At 45.4% G+C, this 25,927-nt stretch overlaps 3 protein-coding genes across 4 annotated transcripts in view; 1 reads left to right on the plus strand and 2 right to left on the minus strand.

The window, feature by feature from the left end:
• Nucleotides 1-17: 17 nt before the first annotated feature.
• Rnasek (ribonuclease K) lies at nt 18-2,748 on the minus strand. Its single transcript, XM_048366136.1, has 3 exons — nt 2,560-2,748; nt 1,816-1,892; nt 18-359 (listed from the first exon to the last, which is right to left on the minus strand). The coding sequence occupies exons 1-3, from the start codon at nt 2,635-2,637 to the stop codon at nt 218-220; spliced, it is 297 nt and encodes a 98-aa protein (XP_048222093.1). The 5' UTR covers nt 2,638-2,748; the 3' UTR covers nt 18-217.
• Nucleotides 2,749-2,988: 240 nt separating this feature from the next.
• The window catches only part of LOC125365505 (immunoglobulin-binding protein 1-like), a 49,693-nt gene continuing 26,754 nt past the window's right edge, over nt 2,989-25,927 (plus strand). Inside the window, exons 1-2 of one of the 2 annotated variants that reach the window (XM_048365618.1) lie at nt 2,989-3,116; nt 5,572-5,652. In XM_048365618.1, coding sequence (XP_048221575.1) covers nt 5,609-5,652 — 44 coding nt within the window. In that variant the 5' untranslated portion in view covers nt 2,989-3,116; nt 5,572-5,608. The remainder of the gene's footprint in view (nt 3,117-5,571; nt 5,653-25,927) is intronic. The other variant, XM_048365619.1, reaches the window with a different exon arrangement.
• Nucleotides 4,981-19,088, minus strand: Alox12 (arachidonate 12-lipoxygenase, 12S type). The gene is made up of 14 exons (XM_048365616.1): nt 18,412-19,088; nt 17,763-17,964; nt 16,537-16,618; nt 16,311-16,433; nt 16,091-16,194; nt 15,685-15,845; nt 14,698-14,841; nt 13,211-13,420; nt 9,647-9,733; nt 9,242-9,411; nt 8,542-8,663; nt 5,882-5,982; nt 5,585-5,755; nt 4,981-5,460 (listed from the first exon to the last, which is right to left on the minus strand). Exons 1-14 carry the CDS (start codon nt 18,544-18,546, stop codon nt 5,281-5,283), a joined length of 1,992 nt encoding a protein of 663 aa, XP_048221573.1. The 5' UTR covers nt 18,547-19,088; the 3' UTR covers nt 4,981-5,280.

The following is a 25,927-nucleotide window of genomic DNA, read 5'->3' on the forward strand; positions in this document are numbered from 1 at the left end:
AAGCACAGACACGAGGCTTGAGAGGGTGGCTGCTGTTTATTGTGGCTCGGTACCAGGAGAGAGAGGAAACAGCCCTCAAAGATTAGAGACCCAGGGATCCCCGCTCTCCACGGGGCATCCCGGTGCCGCGGAAGACGCCGGCGGGGTGGGGCGGACCAGGTGAGGGCTCGGGAGTCTTTAAATAGAGGAGGCTGCGGAGGGGAGACGGGAACGTGCCCTAGCGCACCATGTATTCCTTGCGCTTATTGAGCCGCACTTGGCAGAGAGAGAAGCCTCCGAGGAGGAGGTAGAGGCCCGCGGCGATGAAGCAGTTGTAGCTGACTTGCTCGTAAAGGTTGTAGATGCTCTGCGGGCCGTTCCTGAGGATGGCAAGCAGCAGACATTAAGAACCATCCTGAGCACTTGTATTTACCTTGGTTTTCTTTTCTTTTCTTTTTTTTTTTTGCCAGTCCTGGGCCTTGGATTCAGGGCCTGAGCACTGTCCCTGGCTTCTTCTTGCTCAAGGCTAGCACTCTGCCACTTGAGTCACAGTGCCACTTCTGGCCATTTTCTGTATATGTGGTGCTGGGGAATCGAACCCAGGGTTTCATGCATATGAGGCAAGCGCTCTTGCCACTAGGCTATATCCCCAGCCCTTGGTTTTCTTTTTGTGTGCTGGTAATGGGGCTTGGGCACTCTCCCTTAGTTTTTTTTCTTGCTCAAGGTTGGTGCTCTACCACCTGAGCCACAGCTCCACTTCTAGCTGGTTAATTGGACAGGTCACCGACTTTTCTACTTGGGCTGGCTAGGAATATAGGTTCTCAGATCTCAGCCTCCTGAGTAGCTGGGATTAATTACAGGCGTTGAACCACTGGCACCCCGGCTTTTTTTTTTTTTTTTCCCAGTCCTGGGGCTTGAACCCAGGGCCTAAGCACTGTCCCTGGCTTCTTTTTGCTCAAGGATAGCACTCAGCCACTTGAGCCACAGCGCCCCTTCTGGCCTTTTCTATATATGTGGTGCTGAGGAATCGAACCCAGGGCTTCATGTATTGGAGGCAAGCACTCTTGCCAGTAGGCCATATTCCCAACCCTGGGATTTATTTATTTATTTTTTGGACAGGGTCCTGCTATATTACAGGCTGGCCTCAAATTTGTGATTCTCCTGCTTCTGCCTCTCCAGTGCTGGGATTATAGGCACTCACCACACCTGGTTTATCTTTTAAGGTTTATTTTTGGTGCTGGTCCTGGAGTTTGGACTTAGGATCTGGGCACTCACTGTCCCTAAGTTTTTTTGCTTAAGGCTAGTTCTCTCTCTTTTGAGCCACAGCTCCCTTTCTGGCTTTTTGGTGGTCAATTGAAGATAAAGAGTCTCAGCGTCGTTCCTGCCTGGCTGGCTTTGAACCTTGATCCTCAGGTCTCACCTTGTGAGTAGTAGGATTGTAGGTGTAAGCCACTGGCATCTGGCTTCTTAAGTTTTATTGACCAATATATGGGTAAGTGTTACAGTATTCATTTTGCAGAAGTAACATTCTTAAGAGAAGCCTCAAGTATGGCTGCTGAAGCCTGATTTCAAGACATGCAGTTAACTACATTCCATTTTTCCTTTTTGGTGCTAGGGATTGAATCTAGAGCTACCATACTGCATAGAGCTACCACTGTGCTTCATTCCCTAGTCCATTCTCAACTACTTTCTAAAGAGAGCACCTCTTCTCTCTGTTCCTTAACCTCACTCAGCACCCAAACATTCTTTGTCCAGCAATTTCTCACTCATTTTAATAGTAGGTCTTGTCAAGCTCCCACTTGCACCCAGCCTCACCTCCCATAGCAGATCACTTACTCAAAATCTTTCTCTGTGAATGGGACATCTTCAATTAACACAGCAGAATGGACATTGAAAAATATTCCGAGCATTATCTGGGGGGGGAGGGGAGAAAAAAGAATAGGTAGTTAAGCGCAGACATCCGACCCTCTGGTCATTTCCTTAAATCCCTCCCATTTTCAATGTTGCCCCAACACCAGCACCTGGGACTAACCTGAATAAACTAGGAGCTGGAGCGGTTGTGGCTGGATTCGGACATGGCTACTGGGAGCAGAGTGTGAGGTAGGGACATGGAAACAAATAGCTGGGACATGGGTGGGAATGAGCAACTTGTCATTCCCAAGAACCTGCACTATTCCTACCCTTCCCTCGCCCCCGTCATTATCATGGGACCAGGCGGAAGAAGTGAGGGGGAACCCACACTTGATATTTCTGCAAGTGATGGCGGGTAGAAACAGGACCCGACTACCCTTTTAGTGAACAAGCGTTTCCCAAGACTAATTCCCATTGAACTCAAGCCTGTCTCAGGATCCTAGCTTTTCTCTTTTCCAGCCCTGGCTCCCATTCCAGGCTCCAAGCCTTCACATCCACTCGCTACAGTTCCCTATTTTTCGAGTGCTTATCGCCTCAACTCCGGCTACCACCCCAACCATCCCCTTAGCCTGCGCGCGGTGTTCGAAGCCCCAGGGTGCCCTGGTACTCAGCCCCCCAAGCCCGGGGCCCCTCGGGCCCTCTCGGATTCTCGCAGGGCAATCCCCTCACCAACATGATCACCCCCCAGGCGCTGAGGACGATGCCGCAGGCGGCCAGTTTGGGTCCACAGCACAGGAGCGACGCCATGAGGGAGTCAGGGGTCTCCCGAGGGTGGAGGGGAAGGCGGAGGCTGCGAGGGCGCCGGTGACGCGCGGGGGCCGAGAGCTGGATCTGGCTGGGTACGGCGCTGGCCGAGGGCGGCGGAGGGGGTGTGGTCACGGCCCAAACCACCTTCCGAGGGGCGGCCGGGGAGGGGGGACCTCCCGGGGTTTTGCGGGAGAAGGCAAGGTTATGCGCCGAGATAGTTCACCCTAAAAGCCCATTCTTGACGGACCCAGTGAGAGCCTGAGTTTCCGAGGTGAGCGCCTCCGGATTCGGGGTCCCCCCTTGGATGGGAATGGTAGGCGCCGGCACCTCACGTGACCAGACGTGGGCAGTCACCTGACGAGTAACCAGCAGTCCTCAGGCCTCCAGAGAAGTCTTGAGTCGGCTTCCTGGCGAACTGGGTTATGGTGAGAGGCCTGGGGTCAGGTAACTTTCCCTCATAGTCCTTTGTTGGGGAAATGGTAAGCGAGACCGAGAGGTTTACGCCGAGAGCCCACGCGTGTGTGGCGTTTTCATTCACGGTTCCTGCCTAAAGCACCTTTGACACAGTAGAAGGAGATGGTAGCCCCTTAACGAGGCCGTTAGGACCCCTTAGTTGCGGAGGGTTCTTGGAACTTCAGATGCTTGCTTAAGTAAGCTTACTTGAAATACCTTATACTTTAGGAAAAATAGTGGGATTAGGAAAAGCCCCGGGAAAACAGACTAAATGAGCAGGTAATGAAGGTGAGAAAGGAGTAAGTATACAAAAATGTCACTTTGCTTCCCAGTTAACCTCCCTGTAAACTCTGGTCCTTTGAGTAAAATAGATTTTAAAATATGAATAGGCCATCTTCTTAAAGTTTGTAGGCTTTACTAGTGAGTGACAAATTTATGTAATAATTGTTCAGAGAAATGGCAGTGGTTGAAGAAAAAAATTTCCTCAGGCGAGAAACAACATTCCACTGAGCTTGTACCTTTCCTAGTAAGGACAGTGACCACATCATAATCCAGAGAGTTCATTCTGATCCTGAGACACCTCCCCCAGAGCCAAAGATTGTCATGGACTAGAGTAACGTAATATTTTCCCATTTATTTTGTGCACTGTGTGTGTGTGTGTGTGTGTGTGTGTGTGTGTCTCCTTGAAATCATAGCCTGGGCATTGTCCCTGAGCTTTCTCCCCCCTCCCCTTCGTTTCCCCCAAGCCTAGTGCTCTATTTCTTTAGCCACAGCTCCAGTTTCAGCTTTTGGTAGTTAACTGAAGATATAAGTCTCATGGGCTTTCCTGACTGACCTTGCTCTGAACCACAATCCTCAGATCTCAGCCTCTTGACTAGCTAGGGTTACAGGTGTACAGAGCTATTGGTGCCCAGCTGCATATTTTGAATAGGGTTGTAAAAGAGAACTTGGAATCTGGGAAGCACATAGAGATCACTGGGCATTAAAGGGGATGCGAAAGTGGCTTTTTTTTTTAAATTTGATTTTGTTTTGAAACAAGATACTGGTATGTAGCCCAAGTTTGCTTGAACTTTCAAGAATCTTTATAGTGAGTGCTAGGATTACAGTTATATACTAACACATTGGCTGCAAAGTGCCTTCGAATCAGGAATTTTATGTTTCTTTCATTCTGGATTGTCTGTTGAAGACATTTTGTTGTGAAAGTTTTCATTATGGGCTAAGTGCACCTTTCTTTGTAGCAATGTTACTGGTTCATGTCTGAATAGGAGGAACAGGAATCGAGAGGAATTGTCAAGGAACATAGTCAGAAATTTGCAAGTTGGCCACCAAGCATGAAGTCAGTTCTTTTTCTTTCTTTCTTTTTTGCCAGTCCTGGAACTTGGACTCAGGGCCTGAGCACTATCACTGGCTTCTTTTTGCTCAAGGCTAGCACTATACCACTTCAGCCACAATACCACTTCTGGACTTTTCTGTTCATGTGGTGCTGAGGAATCGAACCTGGGCCTTCATGCATGCTAGGCAAGCACTCTACCACTAAGCCACATTCCCAACCAGAAGTCCAGTTCTTGTAGGGAGAATTAGCTGAGATAGTTGGTTTTTCCAGAAAATTCAAGTCTTGCTCTTGGATGTTTTGGAAGTAGAGGTTGGACATTAGGCTGGTGTAAGGTTAAGGGCTAAATTCATTCTGAAACTGATGCATGGTCATATGCAAAGTGTATTGAGCAAATAGTAGAGGCAGCATAAATACTGCCAAAACCTCACTGTTGCCAAAAACCTCATTGCTGCCCCAAACAAAACACCTCACCCTAAATAAATCCCAAACAAAAAAGAAAATACCTGTATAAACAAAAAGAAAATGTTTTGTAGCATGCAAAGTTCACATCACAGTGTCCATAAAGTTTATTGAAACATTCACTTATTTGCATACATAATGTCTGGGTGCTTTTGTGCTACAATGAGAAAACTGAGTAACTGTAGCAAAGACTGTATTGCCTAAAGTGCGCTTAGGCTCTTCACTGAGAAAAATTAGTGCCCTCTAGGAGAGTAGGATTACTGATGTAAGAGAGTTTAATTGGGGGAGAATTAAAGCCTTTGTAGTAGTAACTTGGGAAAGCATAAAATTAAGATGGAAATGTCATTCCTAAAGCTGTGGGATCTCCCAGGTTTGGGGCGGGGGCGGGATGCTAGGTCTCAGATTGTGATACTGTTCTCTATGAGGCTAGGCTTCAGGTATTCATAAGGCAATTCAAGTTGTTCATTCCGGGCTGTAATCTCATTTTCCAAGTTTTCCAGATCTGCATGGAACTGGCTTAGCACAGCTTTGGCCTTAGGGCTTGAGAAATATTTTTCTTTGTGATGCCCCAGAGGCACCTGAGACAGAAAAATTAACAAAGAATAAGCCAGGCTCTAGGCTGAATACAAAGGCATCTGGGGTTCAGCCTCACTCTATTTCTTTTCCAATAATCATTTCCCTCTCATTAGGATCCCCTCTCACCATGTCTGGCTGGTGACGACCTAGATGCCATGTGATGGTCATTTGAAGACAGGACTTCTGGATATCAGGTAGTGTTCTCATCAAAGTGGCCATTGTCACATCCTCCTTGGTGGTAGGTGGGGGCATCCGCATTGTGCAAGGAGCATTAGGGACCCAGGCATACCAGTCCAGCTGGAGGAAGAAACTGCAACCCTAGTATCCTAGAACTTAGTAGGGATTAAGTTTCCCATCACTCCCTTGGGTCTCCCAGGGTCCAGACACTTATCTTCAGGGACCTGGGCTTTCAGCTGTCCGTACCTGGCCCTTGTTGATGGCCGTATGCTGGGCAGTGCATGTGAAGACACACATGGTAAGGAAATGGCACAGTTGAGCCTGGGACTGGAAGGAGCTAGGGAAACCTGGCCAGGAGAGAAACAGGATTTAGAGACTTCAGCATAAAAAGAACGAAATGAAGGCTGATGGCTCAGTAGAGCTGTACTTTAGAATTTATGGGTATTTGTTCATTTGTTCATTTAATTAGGTATATTTGCATCATATATGGGTTTTAGTCCTGGCCTAATTACTTACAACTTTGTTACACTGAGCAAATTACTATTTTATACTTACCTTTTTGTTTTAATCTGTAAAGTGTGGCTCATACTTGGCCTTTGTAAAGGAACTAATATGTCAAAATTACCTGTTCCATAATAAGTGCTCAACAAATTATAGTTATTATTGTTATTATAGAAGGGTTAGGGCCTGGAAAATTCTGAATGATCAAGTATCCTCAGCCCCCAAAAGAATTTAGGGATGCCGCTTATTGTTCCAAGACAAGAAATTATGTCTCTCAGTTATAAGATAGGGAATAAGAGAAATCCTGGATTCCTAGTGTCACAGATAAGAGGGGTTTCCTCAAGAGTTATCTTAAGCCCCTTGGTTTACAGTGAGTGTAGGAGCTCAAAGACCAATAATCCTATTGGTTAAGTGGAACATATGTTTTTACTCCCCCTCCCTTTTTTGTGCCACTATTGGGGCCTGAACTTAGGTGCTATCCCTTAGCTTTTTTGTTCAGTGCTGATGCTCTGCCAACTGAGCCATATGTCTACTTCCAGCTTTTTGCTGGTTAACTGGAGATAAGAGTCTCAAGGACTTTCCTGCATGGTCTGGCTTTGAACTTCAATCCTTAGTTCTCAACCTTAGGATTACAGATGTGAGTCACCAGTGCAGGCGTTACTCCTATTTTTAGATAGGGAAAATCAAAGACCAGAGAGATTTAACTGCTTGTCAGGATCTCCCAATTGGGGAAAGCAGTTGTCTTTAAATTTTGGGCTCTGATGATCTATTGCCTCTTTTTATTGTTATACTTCTTCTAAAAAGTTTGTCAGGAACTAGGCAAAGATGAGCTATGAGAACTGAGGGAATACAAGAGTGAAGGAAGAATTGGAGGCAATTAATAGAAGTTCGAGTTAATATGTGTGTCATGGACTGAATGTTTGTATCCCCCATCAAATTTGTATGTTGAAACCAAATCCCCAATGTGTTATTGTTTGGACCTGTAGCCTTTGGGAGGTAACTAAATCATGAAGGAAATTTTGAGAATGCCATTAGTCCTTGAAGAGAGGAATCCAGAGAGTTCTCTTTCTGCCACTTGAGGCTATAAGGAGAAGTTGGCTGTCTGCAATCTGGAAGAGGGTCCTCACCAGAACCTGACTAAGCTGGCACACTGATCTTTAATTTCTCAGATTCCTGGACTGTGAGAAATAAATTTATCAGTCTGTGGTACTTTGTTATAGCTGCCCAAACGGACCAAGGCACTATGAATATTTATTTCAAATTTCCACACATAGCTACAGTTTGTTGAAAAGTTGACAAGGGATTTTTTGGAATGGGGAGCCCGAGGGTCAGACCTGATAAGCACTAGAGAGAGTTTGGTCCTGGAAGGGTGAGGTGGTATGCTACTGATTCCTCTGGGAGAGACCCCCTCCAGGAGGGAAGGGAGTGTAGTTCCTTAGTAAAGGTTTATAGTTGTCACACAGAAGTAGCAGATAGAATTCAAGGTTTGGTCTGAGGTATGAGAGGTAGTTGGGTGTAAGATGGCTCAAAGGAGTTCAGGCTGGACTCTGTGTTTTATTAGAGAGGGGAGGATGAACCTTGAAATAACCCAGGAAGGGCTATTCTTTGGAGATTAAAATGTGAGGGTTAGAGGCAGTGTGGGACATGGGAGAGGAGAGTCAGATTGGCCAAAAGAAACCCAGAGCCCCAGAGTTCAGGATATTGAGTTTAGGTTTGACCCAAAGCATTTACAGTGCTGAGCTTACAGATTCAAATGTCTTTATGCCCTGGCAATTGTGCAGCATGCCTGGTGCCTGTGTGTGTAATAGACATAGCAGGCAGGGGAAGGGAGGAAAAGCTGTGAAGGATCATCATGGACTTTGGTGTAAAGTTTTTACATTTGTATCATCAGGTAGGAAAATAGCCATGAAGACAGAACCTGAGCCACAGAGGGGCTGGGTAAAAGTCCTTATGATTCATGTTCTGTGCATGGCAGATTATGGGTATGACTGGGAAGAGGTGGGTAGGAGGAAGGGTTGATGGCTAGGGTCTCTGCAGTGGGCAACCTGAGGGTGTGTGTGAAATGATGATCCTGGGTGTTAGAAAGTGTGAATAGTGGGCTGGGAATGTGTCTTAGTGGTAGAGTGCTTGCCTAGAATACATGAAGCCCTGGGTTCGATTCCTCAGCACTATATAAACAGAAGTGGCTCTGTGGCTCAAGAGGTAGAGTGCTAACCTTGAGCATAAAGAAGCCAGGGACAGTGCTCAGGCCCTGAGTCCCAAGCCCCAGGGTTGGCACAAACAAACAAACAAAAAGGTGAATAGTACTCAGAGATGTGATGATGGTTAGGGTTCCAGAAAGGCAGGGCTGAGAAGTGATTTTGGCAGAGTTTTGCAGGAGCTCCTGCCTCTGGGATGGGTCTTACCTCGGTCCTGAGCCTGGCACAGCCCCACCTCAGTGATCTCCTGACACCAGGCCTGCAGCTCAGGATCCCCTCTCACAATGTCATCCCGCTGGTAAAAGAGATGGACGATGCCTTCCACGTACCTGCCCACAGAAAGGAGCTGAGCTCTCTGAAAGCAGAATGTTCCAGCTTCTGTCCTTTATTCTTTGTTCTGTGGCCTCTGCTCAGCTAACTCAAACTGCACCTGTATCAGATCCTAACATGTTTGCTTTTTTGAGCTTTCTGCTCCTCCTCATTGCAATGCCAGAGATCAAACCCAAGTCCACACATCTGCTAGATAAGCTCTCCACCACAGCAGCATCTACTAGACAAACTCTCTACCACAGGAGCTCAGCCTTCCTGAGGGTTTTTTTTTTATTGGCATACTAGTTAGTGTAAAAGGAGAAGATACAGGACAGTAGTTCTAAGAATTCCTTATACAAGGTTGCTAGCTATCCTAAGAAAGTCCAGATTTTTCCAGATTCCGTGATCTCCCCACCCTCAGGTCTCCTAATCTTGCCCCTATTCTAGTTTCTTCATTTTTAGACTTCAGTCATTGTTTCCTCACTCTTCCTCTTCTCTCCAATAGATTGAACATTTTAGTTTTGTCTCATGCTGACCTCAAGCCAGAGCCTGTTTTCCATCCCTTCTCCTCTCCATTTGTTAGCTCCCTCTCACTCACCGGGCAATGATCTCCCAGAGTCGTAAAGCATCCTGGGCATACAGAGCACTTGGGATTCCCAGCAGGCCCCGGGAAGCCAGGTCATCAGGAGGACAGAGGGAGCCATACGTCAGCTGAGCCACTGCCCGACGGAGCAGCTGCACATGGCCCCCTCCACCTGTGTTCACTGCCTGGGACAAGAGCATTGACAGGTCTTAAGTGGTAGAAGCAGTACTAGAGAATCATGGTCTATTTAATAAAGGTTCAGGGATGGAGTTCTCAGATTTAAAGTCACATATATAACGGGACACTGCTCATAGGGTAAGAGTCAGAACATTCACAGAGGTTGTTTTGGGATCCTGAAGGTGCTATAAGATCACAGAGAGCTGGATGATTAGATAACTTCACATCCTATTCCTGCCTTACCTTATCAAATATTCCTCCATCTGAGATAAGTTGGGTACGGCTCCTGGTGTTGATTTCCATAGTGTATCGGACATGAGGGACCAGAAGCTAGGGTGGAGGAGATTGGAGGAGGTGGTTAATGGAGGTCTTTCCTTGAGAGTCTGGTACCCATTATAGTGGCCTGCTCTCCTTTTGATGTTTTGTCACATGCTGCTGCCATGATGGACTGATATGCTTCTCTGATGACTCGCTTTTATGATCGCTGGCTCTGGAGTCACAGTGATTAAGATTTCAATACACATTTTACTGTACACTAGTTACTATGGCAAGTTAGTAACTCTCTAGCCTGCAGTCTCCTTATCTGTCAACAGGGGGCAATATTAGGCTCTCTTAGCTCAGAGAACTGTAGTGTCTGTAATTATGAGTGATGTGTGAAGTATTAAGTATACATAAAAGTCCTCCAATTGTAACTGTTATCATCCTGTTCATCCATTCTTCCCTCCCTCCTGCCCTCCCTCCCTCCCCTCCCTCTCCTTCCCCCTTTCTTTCTTCTTTCTACCCCTCCCTCTCTCTCTCCCTCCCTCCCTCCCTCCCTCCCTTCCTTCCTTTTTGTGTCTGTAGGGGCTTGAACTCAGGGTCTCAGCACTGTCCTTGAGATATTTTTGCTCAAGGTTAGTGCTCTACCACAGCTTATTGGTGGTTAAATGGAGATAGTCTCATGGGCTTTCTTGTCTGGGCTGTCTTCAGATTGTGATCCTCAGGTCTCAGCCTCTTGAGTAGCTAGCATTACAGGCATGAGCCACTGGTGCCTAGCTTCTCTTTACTATTTCTCTCTTGAGTGTAGGGCTCTCTCAGGAATCAATCCATTTCAGTTTTCTTTGTATGTCTTTTATCCTTTATACCCTCAAAGCATAAACTAGCCTATTTTTTTTAAATCAGTGCTACACCTTCATCCTTTGGTTATTTCACTGGTGAATTTCTTTGGGAGGTGCTTACAGGATGCTTTCTGTCAGAATTAGAGGAGCTATATCAACTACTTGCTTAAGCAGCAGAGGGCCTATCACCAAATCTGCCCCTGCTCTTAGTTAGGCACCATTAGGTCTCTTTCCTTAGCTATTAAAAAAGGTCACTCAGTGCTTAGATGGGTTTCTTTCTTTCTTTTTTTGGAAGTTCTGGGCCTTGAATTCAGGGCCTGAGCACTGTCTCTAGCTTCTCAAGGTTAGCACTGTACCATTTGAACCATAGCACCACTTCTGACCTTTCCTATATACGTGGTGCTGAGGAATTAAACCCAGGGTTTCATGTATGCAAGGCAAGCAATCTAAGATTAGGCCATATTCCCAGCCCATGGGCTTCTTTTTATCTGCCTTTCCACCCAGGTTTGATCCAGTTTTGGTATTTATCTGAATTGCTGATGTCCAGATAATGAAAGATATACATGATGGTGTTATATCAAAGCAGCTCACATAAGTCTGAATTTTTCAGAAAATTTATGAAAGATTCAGAATGCCATAGAAAAACCCAAAGTGCACAAGAGGAAATAAGATGCCACATAAATAATCCTTAATGATAATTGCAAAAACTGATTTTTTTGTAGAATTAAAAAAATTGTATCACAGGTTATTTTAACAGCCTCTTCTGGGGCATTCTGTCATTCTCATTTAAAGATGTGGGTGTCTCTGATAAATCTCAGAACCAAGATTCAGGATTCTCACTCTGGCAATCAGAATCTCTGCACTGATGATCCTTAGGATATTTGCACACTTATCTCTCCACGTGTGTCCTGTTAACAGCTCAGCAGTCTGATATGGGATGAAGAGTAGAGACAGGATGAGGCTGAGCAACAAAGGGGAATATTAAGTATGACTACAGGTTTCACTTACTCAGATTCAACGCAAGAACCTGATAAAGGAAGTGTCATTAAATAAATAAAATCCAAGATCCTGTTAATCAGACTGTTACCAGATGGGTAGTTCTAAAGAGGTCACAGCTTTATTGGGCAGGGCTGGGGGCTGGAATAGAGGTCCTCATCTGAAACAATTTAGTTGTGCCCCTTATGAAATACTTACTTTTGCATACTTTGTCAACACTTCAAAGTCCATGAAAGTATTTGCAAGCACCTCAATTTTGCCCCCAAACTAGTTTTTTTTTTTTTTTGGTCTGAGGCTGGGACTTGACCTTGGCATCTGACACTTTCATTCATGGCCTAATGTTTTACCAGCTGAGCCATGCCTCCAGCCCCCACAGTAGCTTCTTCTAACTTTACAATTTCTGACAATTTATCTGGTTCATCAATGTATATCATTTTTGCAATAACATTCTCTGAAGTACATATTCCTTATATGTAAAGTATCATCAGGATTTTGAGAACATTTTTTTCTTTTTCTTGTGCTGGTACTTGGGCTCGAATTTAGGGCTTCATATCATACTATCACTTGGCTTTTTTGCTCACAGCTGGCACTCCATCACTTGAGTTACATTTCTGGTTCTGGCCTTTTGCTATTTATTAGAGATAAATGGATTTATTAGAGAGTCTAACAGATTCTTCTGGCTGGCTGGGTTCAAATGATGATCCTTAGATCTCTGCCTCCTAAGTAGCCAGGATTGTAAGCATGAGCCACTACTGGTTCATGGCCTGAGAGCATGTTTATAGTTAGCACAGTCTTGTTTTGCAGTCTTCTGCCTAACAATCAGTACTCATAAAATTACAGCATTTCTAGGACATAACATACCGACCTGTGGGCTTGGAAGTGTCACAGAGACTTGCTTGGACCTTCAGCTTGTCTCTCTTAAGTCTTGTACCCAGGCGTGCTGTAACTATCTTTTCATTCCTATCTCTATCACACTAATATAGATCTTTATCCTCCTCACTCTTGGGCAGATATAAGGAACCTGCCAGATTTCTTTTTGTTTTCAGTTCCTACTTAACCAACTACTTGATTGGCATGGAACATTCTTCATCAGTACTACACTGCCTAGATGCTGTCTCTTATCATTTCATATTTGCTCCAGATATTGTTCTCTGGTTGGTTCTTATCCACTTATCTTCTTGGCTAAATTGAACTGTCCTAGGTTATAAGCCTTTTTTTTTGTTACTAACAATAGTCCAACTACAGTGCAAGTTTATTGCTAGACTGTCAGATGTTTGAGAATTTCAGAGGACGACCTTACATGGTGTCCTGAAGAAACGTTAAATGGTTTGACTTCACAGTCTTCTGCTGTTCTCGTTTTCAATTGCAGCTTATTACAAAGCTGTTTTACTGTTTACTCCTTTGAGAGCAGGGCACCAATAGCTCACACCAGTAATCCTAGCTACTCACGAGGCTGAGATCTGAGGATCGAGGTTCAAAGCATCATGGGCCGGAAAGTCAGTGAGACTCTTATCTCCAATTAACCACCAAAAAGCTGGAAGCAGAGCTGTGGCTTAAAAAAAGTGATAAAGTGCTAGCATTGAGCACAAAAGCTAACGGATAGTGCCCAGGCCCTGAGTTCAAACCCAAGACTGGCACAGACAAAATCCTTTGAGCTTGAGAGATTAGCCTCATTTGGCTCTGAGGGAGATGGGACAGCGACCAGAACCTGTACCTTGAAGATAGGGTGCAGTCCTGGGAGGCACCTCATGGTGGCAACAGCTATCACCTCAGCCACTAGGTGAGTGTTCAGCAAATGAAATTGGAGCTCCTGCAGTTGGAAATCTGAATTTCGGACCCAGGACTTGGCTAAGAGCCAGGCAAGTGGAGGATCTGAGGGCAGGAACAGTGTTGGGGCTGGGGTGCTGGGACTGGGAGGCTGAATCTAGGAGAAAGAGAAATTGAACATTTCTTGAACTGCCACTTTTGTAAGACATAGTCAGCATTCCTGGAGAAATAAGATGACTTAAACAAGACTATTGCCATCCAGGGCATTATCCTCTTGTATTAGGAATGAAAACCATATCCCACTGCCTCTCACTAGCTGTAGTGCTGTTATGGTCTGACTGAATGCAGGAGAGACCAGAAACAGGGAGTTAAATTATAAGGTTAAGCAGTAGAATGGAAAGCAGAATCTGGATGTGTAGAATTTACAGTAGTCATCAGTGCTTGCTTTTAGTCAGAGAAAAGATATTCAAGACACAATGAGTGTGCAGAATCAGAAGACATTAGACAGTGGTGTGTGTGTGTGTGTGTGTGTGTGTGTGTACTGGGGTTTGAACTCATGCCTTGAACTCTTGCTTGGCTTTTTTGCTTAAAGTTAATGCTCTACTACAACTCCATTTCTACCTTTTTTCTAGTTAATTGGAGATAAAAAGTTTCAAGGATTTGACTGCCTGGGCTGGCTTAAAACCTTGATCCTCAGATCTCAACCTCCTGAGTAGCTAGAATTACAGGCATGAGTCAGCTTCAAACAGCAATTCTTAAGTATGATCCTGAAATAGGAACATCAGTGTTATTTTGGAATTTGTAAGAAATGGAAATAGAAACATCAGTGTTATTTTGGAATTTGTAAGAAATGCACATTCTCAGTTTCTACCATAGACATGGTGAATCAGAACCAGGTAGCAGGACATAGCAATTTTCTTTTAGTTTGTTACTGGATAATGAACCCAGAGCTTTGCATATGCTAGGCAAATGCTCTACCAATGAGCTATACCATTAACCCACTAACTGTGTTTAACAAGAACTTGTGACTTAGAAGCACACTGATATTTGATGAGAACTGCTGGTTACAGGATGAGAACTCCCTGAAGCCATTATGGCTTTTTTTTTCTTTTTTAAAGACAAGGTATTACTTTGTAGCCCTAGCCATTCTGGAGCTCATTATGTAGTACAGGCTGGCCTAGAACTCATCATCTTCCCGCCTGAGCTTTCCAAGTGCTGGGATTACAGGTGTGCTACCCCATGCAGCTACCATTTTGTCTCCTGAATAAGTACATAATGGTGAATTGGGAGACCAGGCTGCAAGAAAACAGTGAAATTAGGATAGTTCTCAGTGAGGATATGGTTCAGAAGTCAAGGACTATGGGACTGAGTTTCTCTGAGCAGAGGGAACAGTGAACAAAGAAGAATGGTAAGAAGGAGAGTTTTGTGTCTCACCTGGATGACCATGGGCAGCAGCTTCCCATTGGAATCCAGCTTCAGCATGACAAGGGGGGCAGCAAGGTACTGCTTTTCTCCCCCAATAACATTGGCTGGAATTCCATCCAGCAGAATAAAGTCTACCTCAAACAGGGAACCATCCTGGAGAAAGGAACAATGTATCAATTTTCAGAGTTCAGAGTTTATCCCTAGAGTAGGGGGAAGGGGGAGGAAAGGGCAAAAGCAGTTGAGGACATTCAGTCCAGCCTTTTTCTTTATGGGTAGAACAAGAGTAGCTGGTTCACTTCCTCTCAGTTTAAAGTAAAGAAACATTCTAGTAAGGGTAAATGTCTTGTGCCAGTGTGTGGATAGCAGATTTGGATTCAAAACCAGACATACTCAATACAGTGTGCATCACTGGCATTAACTCCATGCTCTGATAGTCAGGCCCCTGCCCTGCCATCCCCTAGTGGTCTGGTCTCTCCCTTGGCTTGCATTCACTTAGCAATCCTTTTTTAAAATTTGAGAGTAGCAGCTAGAACTTCCCTTAGCTATCCTTTCCTTTGTTACTATTGCAATTGCTTGTCTATGGACATACATACACCCTGCCTGCATCCCCCTGGTGGATAGCTCATCTCTCCTAAGCCAAGGGTCTGAAAGTTTTCACAAAACCCCTCTGAGTCCCACTCCCATCCCCCTTCCCCAATGGCCTAGGCTTTGCCTTTTCCTAGCCATGAACACTGGAGTCCAGCAGACTAATGATACACACAAATGTCATTGTTCCTCCTCACATGTCTAAACCTCATCTGTGCCCTACAGATCTATTCTGTTTCCTCATACATGCTGGGTGTTACTTATAGTTACTTTGCCAGTTCTAGATTTTTCCAGTAGAAGTCTGCACCAAGGAGTAGACTCCTTTTCTGTGACTTAGCTTTGCTTTCTTGTCTCACCAGTTCTTTTTACCACACTACTAAGGGGGGAGCAATGCCTGGCAGGGTCAGGTACCTGGAGTTCTTTCTCCAACTGGGATTGAAGCTCTTCTGTCCCAGAGGGCAACACCAGCCTGGAGGGCAGTGAGGCGGAGCGTCTCAACAGCATGGGGTTGGCGCCATTGAGGAACTGGTAGCCAAAAAGCTCATCATCCTGCCAGCGCTGGTGAACCTTCTCTGTGGAGTGGGCATGGGAGGGAGGGTGTTTATCACAGCTTGGCTATCTTTCTTCTCTAGCTCTCTCTCAGGCATTTAGCCTATCATGTATCCCAGCCCCTTTTTTTCATTCTCCAGTCTTCAGTGAGATCAGTAAGTATACTGTGTTTTAATTTGGCAAGGAATTAGGGGAAACATGTAGTCTAATGAATGGGTGAGCAAAAGGGACCCTCAAGGGGTTATGGAGACATGGGGGAGCCACTGACCAGCTAGGGCACTCTTTTGGCCCCAGAAGATTTGATCAAAGTCTTCTAGGCGGTTCCAGCAGCTCAGGAGGGTATAAACACGTTTGAGGACTGTCTCCAGAGCCCTAGAGCAAGTATTAAGGCATGAACCCATAAGTTGACCCCTCAGCTCCTCACCACACACATCCATTCTTGGATGTCCCAGCCCTGATGCCACACTGAGCTCCAGTTTTGTTCTTACCCTGCCTTCAGTGCCCATTCAAAGTCCCGCCTCTTCTCCTCATGGAATCTCATATTTGGAGGTAGTTCCTCCTTGCTGTCTGCAGCTATTGTCCTGGGTAACCCTTCCTTCCAGGTGGCCCAGCTAAAGGTGGGGACAGTGCTTTAGGGAAGGTGTTGAGGTTAATGATGGGGGTGGGGTTAGGGAAAGGGTAGGGCAATTGGGAGGCCTGTGGGTGAGTGGTCACCGGTAGATCTGCTGTCTTTCCTTCAGTTCCTTCTCCCGATGCTTCTGGAAGACATCCAAAGCATTGTCTCCTGCCAGGCGGGCTGGGGAAACATTAAGATTAGCCATTTACCTTTGTCTGGCCTAGGACTCTCCTCTGATTCTTCTCAGTTCCCATTATGTAGTAAGGATCTATGGTTTCAGTCATGCTTGGTTGTTTTTGTATTTTTGGCTTTGCCTTTTTTGTGGGGGGAGGGGGGCTTGAACTCAGCCTGGGCACTGACCCTGAGCTTCTTTTGCTCAAGGCTAGTACCTTACCATTGAGCCAGAGCTCCACTTCCAGGCTTTTCTGTTTATGTGGTATTGAGGAATGGAACCCAGGGCTTCACACATGGTAGGCAAGCACTCTACCCCTAAGCCACATTCCCAACCCACCAGATTATATTTCATTACCATCCAAGGTTGGAAAAAATCATCTCAATCAAAGTGATAAAATCTTAGTCACCCATGGGCTCACATGTATTTACTGCTACATACTTGGCTAATTTCATGTTTCATGTTAATCTCACCTGCTACACCTTTACCTGTCCTCCAAAGATTCTGTGTTACTTTCATTACCAGACTTCATTTTTTGGATGTAACATCATTTGTATTTATTGACTTGTCCCTACTCCTATGTATTTTAGACTTATCTGTCTCAAAGTCATATATTTCATGTTTCCATCTTTATTTGCCTGTGTTTGCTACAGTAAAAATTTCAATATCTATTGCCCTTATTCATCCCCATCTCCTGCCACAAGTATTCTTTATCTTTCAGTTATCATCCAATCAAATCAGCTTTCCACCATCATGTTGTATTTGTCTCTGTAGTTGTTATTGCCTACCTCCTACTCCATGGGTCCCTCACCAATTTCTATGCCAGCTTGCTCTGAGTCACATAGAGATGTCCTTTTTGCTGTTATTTTGCTTCTGTTTTCCTTCAGTGCTGCCCCTCCTGCTGCCTGCCTGCAGCTCCTTGGAAGGCAAGCTCTTGAGAGCATGCAGCCTTTTCTGCAGCCTCATTTGCACCACCACTTACTCTGGGTAGCACTTTGTGAATTCACAGCTTCTTCCTGTTTCCTGCCTTGCATCCTTTATTTTTATTCATCAGCTGTCATGGACTCATCTTTTTTCTAAGTCCCCTTTGTCCTTTCTCAGCTTTGTCCCACTGCTCCCAGCACTTGCAGAACAGGCCATAAGTTCGCTCACCCGTGCCCTCTGGCAGGCTCACCATGCCCTCACCCTGAACCCAGTGGTAGCAGGGGAAGGCCACCTCGGCACAGGCTCCGGGGCCCTGCACCGTGATTCGGTCGCAGAACCAGGCATCATCCACTAGTGCTTGCTCTTTGTGCAGCTTCACGAACTGCAGTGGCCCCAAGTCCTGGGGGATTTCCAGGTCAAATTCCTCCTCCTGTGGGGGCCCAAATCGCCAGACTTAGCAAGGACTGGGGGAGGCTCTGAGGACAGGACCACCCCGGCATATAGTGACACAACCTCTATTGCACAACCTGCCTGGTAGGTTTCAGGTGCCCCATTTCCATGAGAAAGACCAGGGACCGCAGGGCCCCTTTGCCCATATCATCCCTTTCTTGAGCTCTTAGTGCATAGGTGCTTGGCAGAGCTTCTTGTCTGGCCACTAATCATATATTTATTCCGGCTCAGGGGAGTCTGTCATGATTTAGGGGTTGGAGACACGTTTCCAACCCTGTCCCTATGCTCCAGAGTTCCTAACTCCAGAAAACTTGTCAGCTTGCGCCCCCCCTCCCAGCCTTCTGTCTCTTGTCTGCTCTTGTGGGCCTCCCACCCGCTCCCCCTCCGGCTGGCCAGTGGCCAGGGTCCCAACTCTTCACCCACTGACCTGGCCTCGCGCGGGCCGCAGCTGTAGCTCCAGCTCCGCCTCCCCGTGCGCCCCAACCAGCCACAGCCGCACACGGTTGTATGATCCCGAGAAGACCCAGGCCCCTGTGGTCACACGGATGCAGTAGCGGCCCATGGCGCCCTCCAGATGTTCAAAGGAGGGAGCCAGGACCTGCTGGGTTCGCAGGACTACCTAGGGCGGTGGTTGCCTCGGGGCCAGTTCCAGGACTTTAAAAGATAGGTCTGTGTCTCCGCCCTCACAGCTCCCAAGTCCCGCCCCAGACTAGCCGGAACCTGTGAGCCAAGCCGCTGAGCAGGCTGTGGGGAAGGCCGCGCCTTCTGTGGGCTACTCACCCGAAGATAAAAGAGCCCAGGCCTGAGTGTGGCCAAGAACTGGGCTGTGGCAGACACTTCTGGACTGCCTTCTCCCACCCAGCCTCTGGGTATGATTGAATCTGAACAGGACACTTCCTGGTCTCCAGATCGTGCAGGTATTAGGAGGAAGAAGGGGCGGGGCTAGTCCATCTTCAGAACCGTGGGAAAAGCCCATCATGTGTCTAGGCTGGAATTGGGAGAGAGCTTGTGGATGGCTAGACTGGAAGGCTCTGCTGGCTTTTGGGAGGTGCTCTGCTGCTAGATGGCATGCAGTGCCTTTGCTGTCTTGGAGCTGTATCCAAATGACCCAGGATTCCTCATGTGGGGTAGGGGGAGGGTGGAGAAGCAATACTTAAAGATTTGCTACCCTGCTCACTCCCCTCCTGCCTCCGACCCCCCCATTTCTCACCCCATCTAAACATCCCAGGCAAATACCCCAAATATCATGGGCCATCTTGAGAGAGGCCCAGGGCAAGGTAGTGAAAGCTTCTTTCTGTTCAACTTTGACAGTAGCTGTAGAAATGTTTGGCATTCAAGAATACCAGTCTGGGTTAAGGTGCAGGATAGAATCATTTAGATACCTAGCAAGTGATAAGAATTTCCCACAAACTTTGTCCTCAAGAGAGTACAACCCCTTCTCCTTCAGTAGATTCCAGGTTAATTTTTCTTTCCAAGCTATCTCCTGCTCCTTTATGGATTTTAGGTTAGGAAACCTAAGAACAGCAGTTAAATCAGGGTCTTTGGGAACAGTGGAAGGCTGGTTCAGGACTTTGTTACTGTCCAGGAATCAACAGTTGAAGTACCTTGCACAAGTGCCTATCTACGTTGTCGTGGCTCTCAGTGGATTTGTCTGGTAGCTTGAGCTAGAACAGTATAGGTAAATTGCTTTCTTAACTCAAAAAATGACTTGGTGTGCTAGATATAGGAATAAGTCAGAGGGTCTTCTAGTCCCACCATCTGCTGTCTTCTAAGCCTACTTCTCACATGTTCTGTGCTTGGCACTAGGTGTGTACCATTGGTCATCCATTTTGTAAAATCCCCATTGGTTTTTATAGCAGGACCTGGCCACTTGCAGATTTTCATATGTCATTTTTGCCTTGTAGAAAATAGAGTTTGTTTCACACTTATTTCCAAAGTCAATTCATAGTTCAGCTAGCTTCTTTGGTGTTTTGTGGCTTCTTTTTTGCTGATGTAGTGTACTGTAGGGTCACAGAGAGAGAGAGAGAGAGAGAGAGAGAGAGAGAGAGAGAGAGAGAGAGAGAGAGAGAGGTCAACTTTCCTCATAGAGGATTCTCTTTTGGCATTCTGCTGTGGTTGTTGTTTTCTTGGTGTTAGACCTCTACTGAGACCTGAGATCTTTTAGGGACGAAAGAATACCGCCCTTCCCCCCCAAAAAAGCAAGGCCTTAATCTCTCACATAACTGATTAAATGCCTTTCTTACTGCTTAATCAGATTGGCCCTCTCTTTTTTTTTTTTTTGCTTCTTTCTTTTTTTTGGCCAGTCCTGGGCCTTGAACTCAGTGCCTGAGCACTGTCCCTGGCTTCTTCCCGCTCAAGGCTAGCACTCCTCCACTTGAGCCACAGCGCCGCTTCTGGCCGTTTTCTGTATATGTGGTGCTGGGGAATCGAACCTAGGGCCTCGTGTATCCGAGGCAGGCACTCTTGCCACTAGGCTATATCCCCAGCCCTGGCCCTCTCTTCTTCCACTGACTTTGCATAGCATGGAAATGTTGTGGAGGGTACTGGGGGATGGAGAAAGAGATAAGAAGACAGGCTGTGTGCTTCAAAAGGCTGCTCAAGGGAGGACACTCAAGGCACAGAGAAGAGACTGGAAAGGTTTGATTCCAGGTAACTGTCTGTGTCCATTCAGAGAGAAAAAAATGCTGTTAGATTTATTGCTTTTCTATACTGTTTGTTTCTGAACCCTTTCTTTCATTTCTGCTTCCTTCACCTCAAATCTAGCAGGTATTTCCAGATTAAGCCCAAGTCTATACTTCCCCTCCCCCCTTTTTTGTATATGTGTGTGCACGTGTGCGTGCATGCACGTGCACGCATGTGTGTGTACTTACTAGGCCTGGGCTTGAGCTCAGTTCCTGGGTGTTGTCCTTGAGCTTTTGTGCTGACTTGTATTTTTTCTGTGAGTTGGTTGGCAGGGAGTTGGCATCTCAGAGATTTAAGAAGAGTGGCAAGAGTTTGAATAGACCAAAGAAAATTAGAAAATTGATGTTTGTGAATTTACCTTTTTTTCCCTAGTTTTTTTTTTTTAGTGGATTCAAAGGAAGAATAAAAGATTAGACTTATCAGAGCATCAAGGGTTGGAACAGGGATCCTCAGGCTTTGCTTGATGAAGCTATGGGAGCCCCTCCTGGTTCTTACCTCCTCATTCTGAAGTGGCTAAGCAGGTATGGATTCTGAATCTTATTCTTATTTGTTACTAGTTTGTCTTTAAGCAACTGTGGTGTCAAGACATTTCTTCTGGGCATGTTTCCCACTTAATGTCATCTCCAAACCACTCTGTACTTTTTCTGGAGCTGGCTTTACTCAGCATTTCAATGAGGAGCTTGGGAGGGTGATCCTGGTCCTTTCATCTAGTCCCTTCACCTAGGCCTTACTCCTCAGTGACCTAATATGCAATCCTTAGACTCTTTTCAGCAAGAGAAAAGGCCAGGGGCACAATATTTTGGGCTCCTCATTGGGTCTTGGAGACACCAAAATTGCAGAACCAATGAGCCATAGGATAGGATAGGATAGCAGATCCAGGGAATATAAAACTCCACCCTTTTCATCCTGTAGCAAAGGCTACTCTATATAGCTTTCTCTCTATTCTCATCTGTGTCTTGTAATATCAGTTGTTCAGTTTTCTTATATTGATTTCTAGAGAATTTTCATGTCTTGACTATTGTTAATAAACTGTTCTACTTTGTGCTGAATCATATTTGACAGCTGTCATTAACTCTGAGCTGTGCCATTGTAGTAGCCTTTTATGGAAAGTCTATAAGAACAGGATGGAGATGAGGCAAGTGAGGTATTTGCTCTGAGTACAGCATTTGAGTGGGCTAAAAAACCCTTCATAATCAAGATAAATAGTAATTTAATGAAATGTTTTAGAAGTCAAAATTAATGCAAAATATCCATAATGAGTGTATCAACCCAACTTTCCTTCCTTCCTTCCTTTCTTTCTTTTCTGCAGAACTGTAGTTTGAACTCAAGTAGCTAGGTTATCATTCTACCACTTGAGCCATGCCATCATTCCTGTATTTTGCTGGTTATTTTTTTGAGATAGTTATTGATTCCTGCACAGGTATGCACCTGAGCCACCATCTGCCTGCTTTAGGCTTCCTGCCACTGGTGGGATCACAAACACCTGCCTCCTTGTCCAACTTACCCTTCCTGAAGTTGGTATCCTACAGACTTCTGACCTGTCTAGGCTGACCTTGAACTGCTATCTTCCTGTTTTCTGCTTCCCAAGTACCTAGAATTACAGGCATGAGCCACTGGTACCCAGCTTCAAGATTTGAAGTGAAGACAAGATTTGTTGTAAAGCAGTATTAGCCATCTATATTCTTTACATATTTGGCAATCATTACTGCCAGCAGAAATTTTCCTGTGGCTGACTTGATCCACAGCTTCTCAATTATCCACCCCACCTAACCCTAACCCTATCCCTAACCTACAGGTGCCTTGTTATAAGAATATTTCGCTTTATCTTTTTTTCTGTTTATTTCTTTCCCCCAGAAATGACATAATTGAGAAAGGTTTTCCTCTTCCTCCTCCTCTTTTATCCTTTTTCAGTACTAGAGATCAAACTTTTCAATTAAAATTTTTTTTTACACTACAAGGCCGCTTGCATGCTAAGCACATGCTCTGCCATTAAGGTATATTACTTGTCCTAGCATTCTCCTCATTGTATTAAGTAAAACAACTTATTTCTAATTTCAAGTTCTGTTTCTTTGGCTATATAAGGTCCTCCAGTTTTTCTGTGAGGCGCTCGGGACGGTGATCCTGGTCCCTTCTAGTCCCCTGTCCTAGGCCTCACTCCTCAGGGATCTAGTATGCAATCCTTGGACTCTCTTAGGAAGAGAAAAGGCCAGGGGCACGATATTTTGGGCTTTTCATTGGTTCTTGGAGAAACCAAAGTTAGAGAACGGATGAGCCATGGGGTCCACTTCTTGACTATTCTTAACTGTTTGGTAATTGTTTTGTGCATGTGTGTGCATATGTGTATACTTCTGTACTACTGTTCTAACTGGACTGCCTGTGACCTTGGCCATGGGTAGCATTGCATTGCTGCCAGGGTTGTCATTCACATTTGTTTTCAGTGCAATTGGGGAGTGGCTTTTGCATTCTCTCCCTCTCCCAACATGGCAGTCTCAGAAAAAAGAAGACTAAGAAGGGTAGACTGTCTCCCTAACAGACTTTTGTGCTGAGGATGGGGGTATTGGCACCTATGCCCCCAACTCGTCAACTGGGCTGATGAAACAGTGATCTGGAAGGAGATGTTTCAACAGTTTGGGATAGTAAGGATGATGTTGTGTATAGGGCACCCCCAATTGACCATTCCATCCTACCTACTGCTCCAGGGGCTGTTTGAGAACCCAATATCAACTGGAGCTGTCTTCCCAAATTGCTACTCTACACTGCTTTTCTAGGGAACCTGCCTATGATATAACTGAAGACTCTATTAAGGAACTGTTTAGAGGATTAACTATCTGTGCAATGTGTTTACCATGTGAACCCAGCAATCCAGAAAAGTTGAAAGGTTTTGGTGCTGAATTTGAGGACTTGGACTCCCTACTCAGTGCCCTGGGTCTCAATGAATAGTCATGAGGTAACAGGAAAATTAGGGTAGATGCTGCTGACCAAGCACAGGATAAAGACAGGGATGGATGCTTCTTTGGCCCAGACCTGACAAAACAGACACAGATTGGAGAGCCCATCCTGCTACAGACAGCTTTGATGAATACCCACCTAGAAGAGGTGATGATAGCTTCGGAGACAAGTATCAAGATCATTAGGATTCAGACTGGTATTGGTCTGGGTAGCATGCTGGGAGGCAGGCTGGGTAAGGGGATGAATTGTCAGGCCACAGTATGGGGCTGGGAGGCAGGCTGAGTATTGGGCTGGGAAGCAGGATGGGTTGTGGGATGGGAGGAGGGCTGGGTAAGGGGCTGGGTGGCAGGATGGGAGGTGGGATGGGCGGAGGATGGGTAATGGGATGGGTGGCAGGTTGGGAGATGGGATGGTTAGGGGGATGTGTAAGTGATGGGAGGCAGGATGGGTAGGGGGATGGGTAGTGGGATGGAAGGTGGGATGGGAGGCGGGATGGATAGGGGCTCAGACATAGAACAGCAATCCCCTACAAATGGTAGGGGAAAAGTAGTTCCAGCTACTTGCTTGCAGAACTGAAGGCATGGGCTGGATTTTCCTCAGGTTTCTTTAACCCAGTTGCAGAGCTAGAGTCTTGATCCTTTCTGTCATCTTTCCTATCTGGCTCCTTCCATGGTCTTTGTTGCCGCCATCTCCTGGACCACAGCTGAAGCTCCCAGTTTGGCCTTTTGCAACACTCATCCCATATATTTTATTTCCATCTTTCCTTGCTGGTCCTTCCTTAGCAAGTATGCTGCTCTGTCTGTGGATGGTGAAGATGAAAACAAGGGAGAAGATTACACCAAATCTAGACCTCTACATTTTGTGCTTTGTCTTGGTCTCTCTTCACCCTGGGAAATTCATGCAGGAGCAAATCAAACCACTATCCAGACAAGACAAAATAAAGCTCACCATCTCCAGAAAAAATTTGTTTTGTTTTGTTTTTATGCCAGTCCTGGGGCTTGAACTCAGGGCCTGAGCACTGTCCTGGCTTCTTTTTGCTCAAGGCTAGTGCTCTGACACTTGAGCCAAAGCGCCACTTCTGGCCGTTTTCTATATATGTGGTGCTGAGGAATCGAACCCAGGGCTTCATGCATGTGAGGTGAGCACTCTACCACTAGGCCACATTCCCAGCCCCTCCAGGAAAAATTTTAAAAAGAAATTAGGGAGTGAGTGGGATTCACTGATTATGAGGAAGTCTGTGTGCTGGGTGTGATTGCTCTATACTCACTGTGTAGAGCTCCTGAGTGGCTAATATTCCTCAAAGCATCATCATTTCCTCTTGGGAGAGAAGTCTTCTCTCTAAATATTCTCTAAATATTTCCATTGATGCTCTCATTCTTTCCCACTTCAATTTAATTTGGTATGATTTTTCTCTTCTAGAAGTTCTCTACATTTTAGCAAGTATTTCAGTTTTGGAGCATGATTATTAGTTTATTTATAAAATACTTTCTGTTGCTTCTCTGGTACACTCCAGTATCTACCACACCATTTTATAACCAGTAGTGATATTTGTTCTGTACTAAATCTTATGTATTGGTGACTGAGAAGATAATTGAAATGAGTCTTATGATTCTCAAGGTATAAATACAAAAAGCAAGAGCTAGTTTAACCAATATATCCTGCTTTACCAGTTTGTTACAAAATCAAGTGACACTCCTTTAATATTTAAAATATTCTGTGTCTTCATTCCCAAATGGTGCTAACTCTAATTCTGTGCTTCTTATTTTGGGTCATTCTTCTAAGTGCTTTTGATGAATATTAATCCGTAAAATCCCCCAAATCCTTGGGGTGGCTAATTAAGTTTTAATGGATCAGTTTTTATTATATTGAAGAGAATAAAATCCGAAAAGTTGCTCAGTCAGCCTGAGATTCCTGTTCTTTTTGATCATTGTTGCTTTTACTCTCATGTGGTATTGCTGGTGACTGTGAGGCTGCCTGATTATTTTACTCTGCATGTACTACTCTTGAACCCTGGTAATGAGAGTTTCCCGCTCTCTTGGGCACTGACTGGTTCAGAGGTAGATATATAGCCAGGATGGACTAGTCAAAGTTAAAGAGAGCTTTCCTGGAACCTTCATGGAAATAGAATCAAGTCTTTGTATTTCCACTGTGGCTACCAAAATTGTAGTCTGTAGGCTTGCTGACTCCAGTGCCCTACTGTGGAGAAAGCTATCAGAGAATAAAGCTGGCATGGAAGTGAGGGTCATGGAGGGAAGGTTAGAGAAAGGGTAGTGTGTATGAGAGAGAGACAAAGAAAGAAGAGAGAGTTCTGA

This window comes from Perognathus longimembris, chromosome 17 (genome assembly GCF_023159225.1).
Source record: "Perognathus longimembris pacificus isolate PPM17 chromosome 17, ASM2315922v1, whole genome shotgun sequence".
NCBI classification, from domain to species: domain Eukaryota; kingdom Metazoa; phylum Chordata; class Mammalia; order Rodentia; family Heteromyidae; genus Perognathus; species Perognathus longimembris.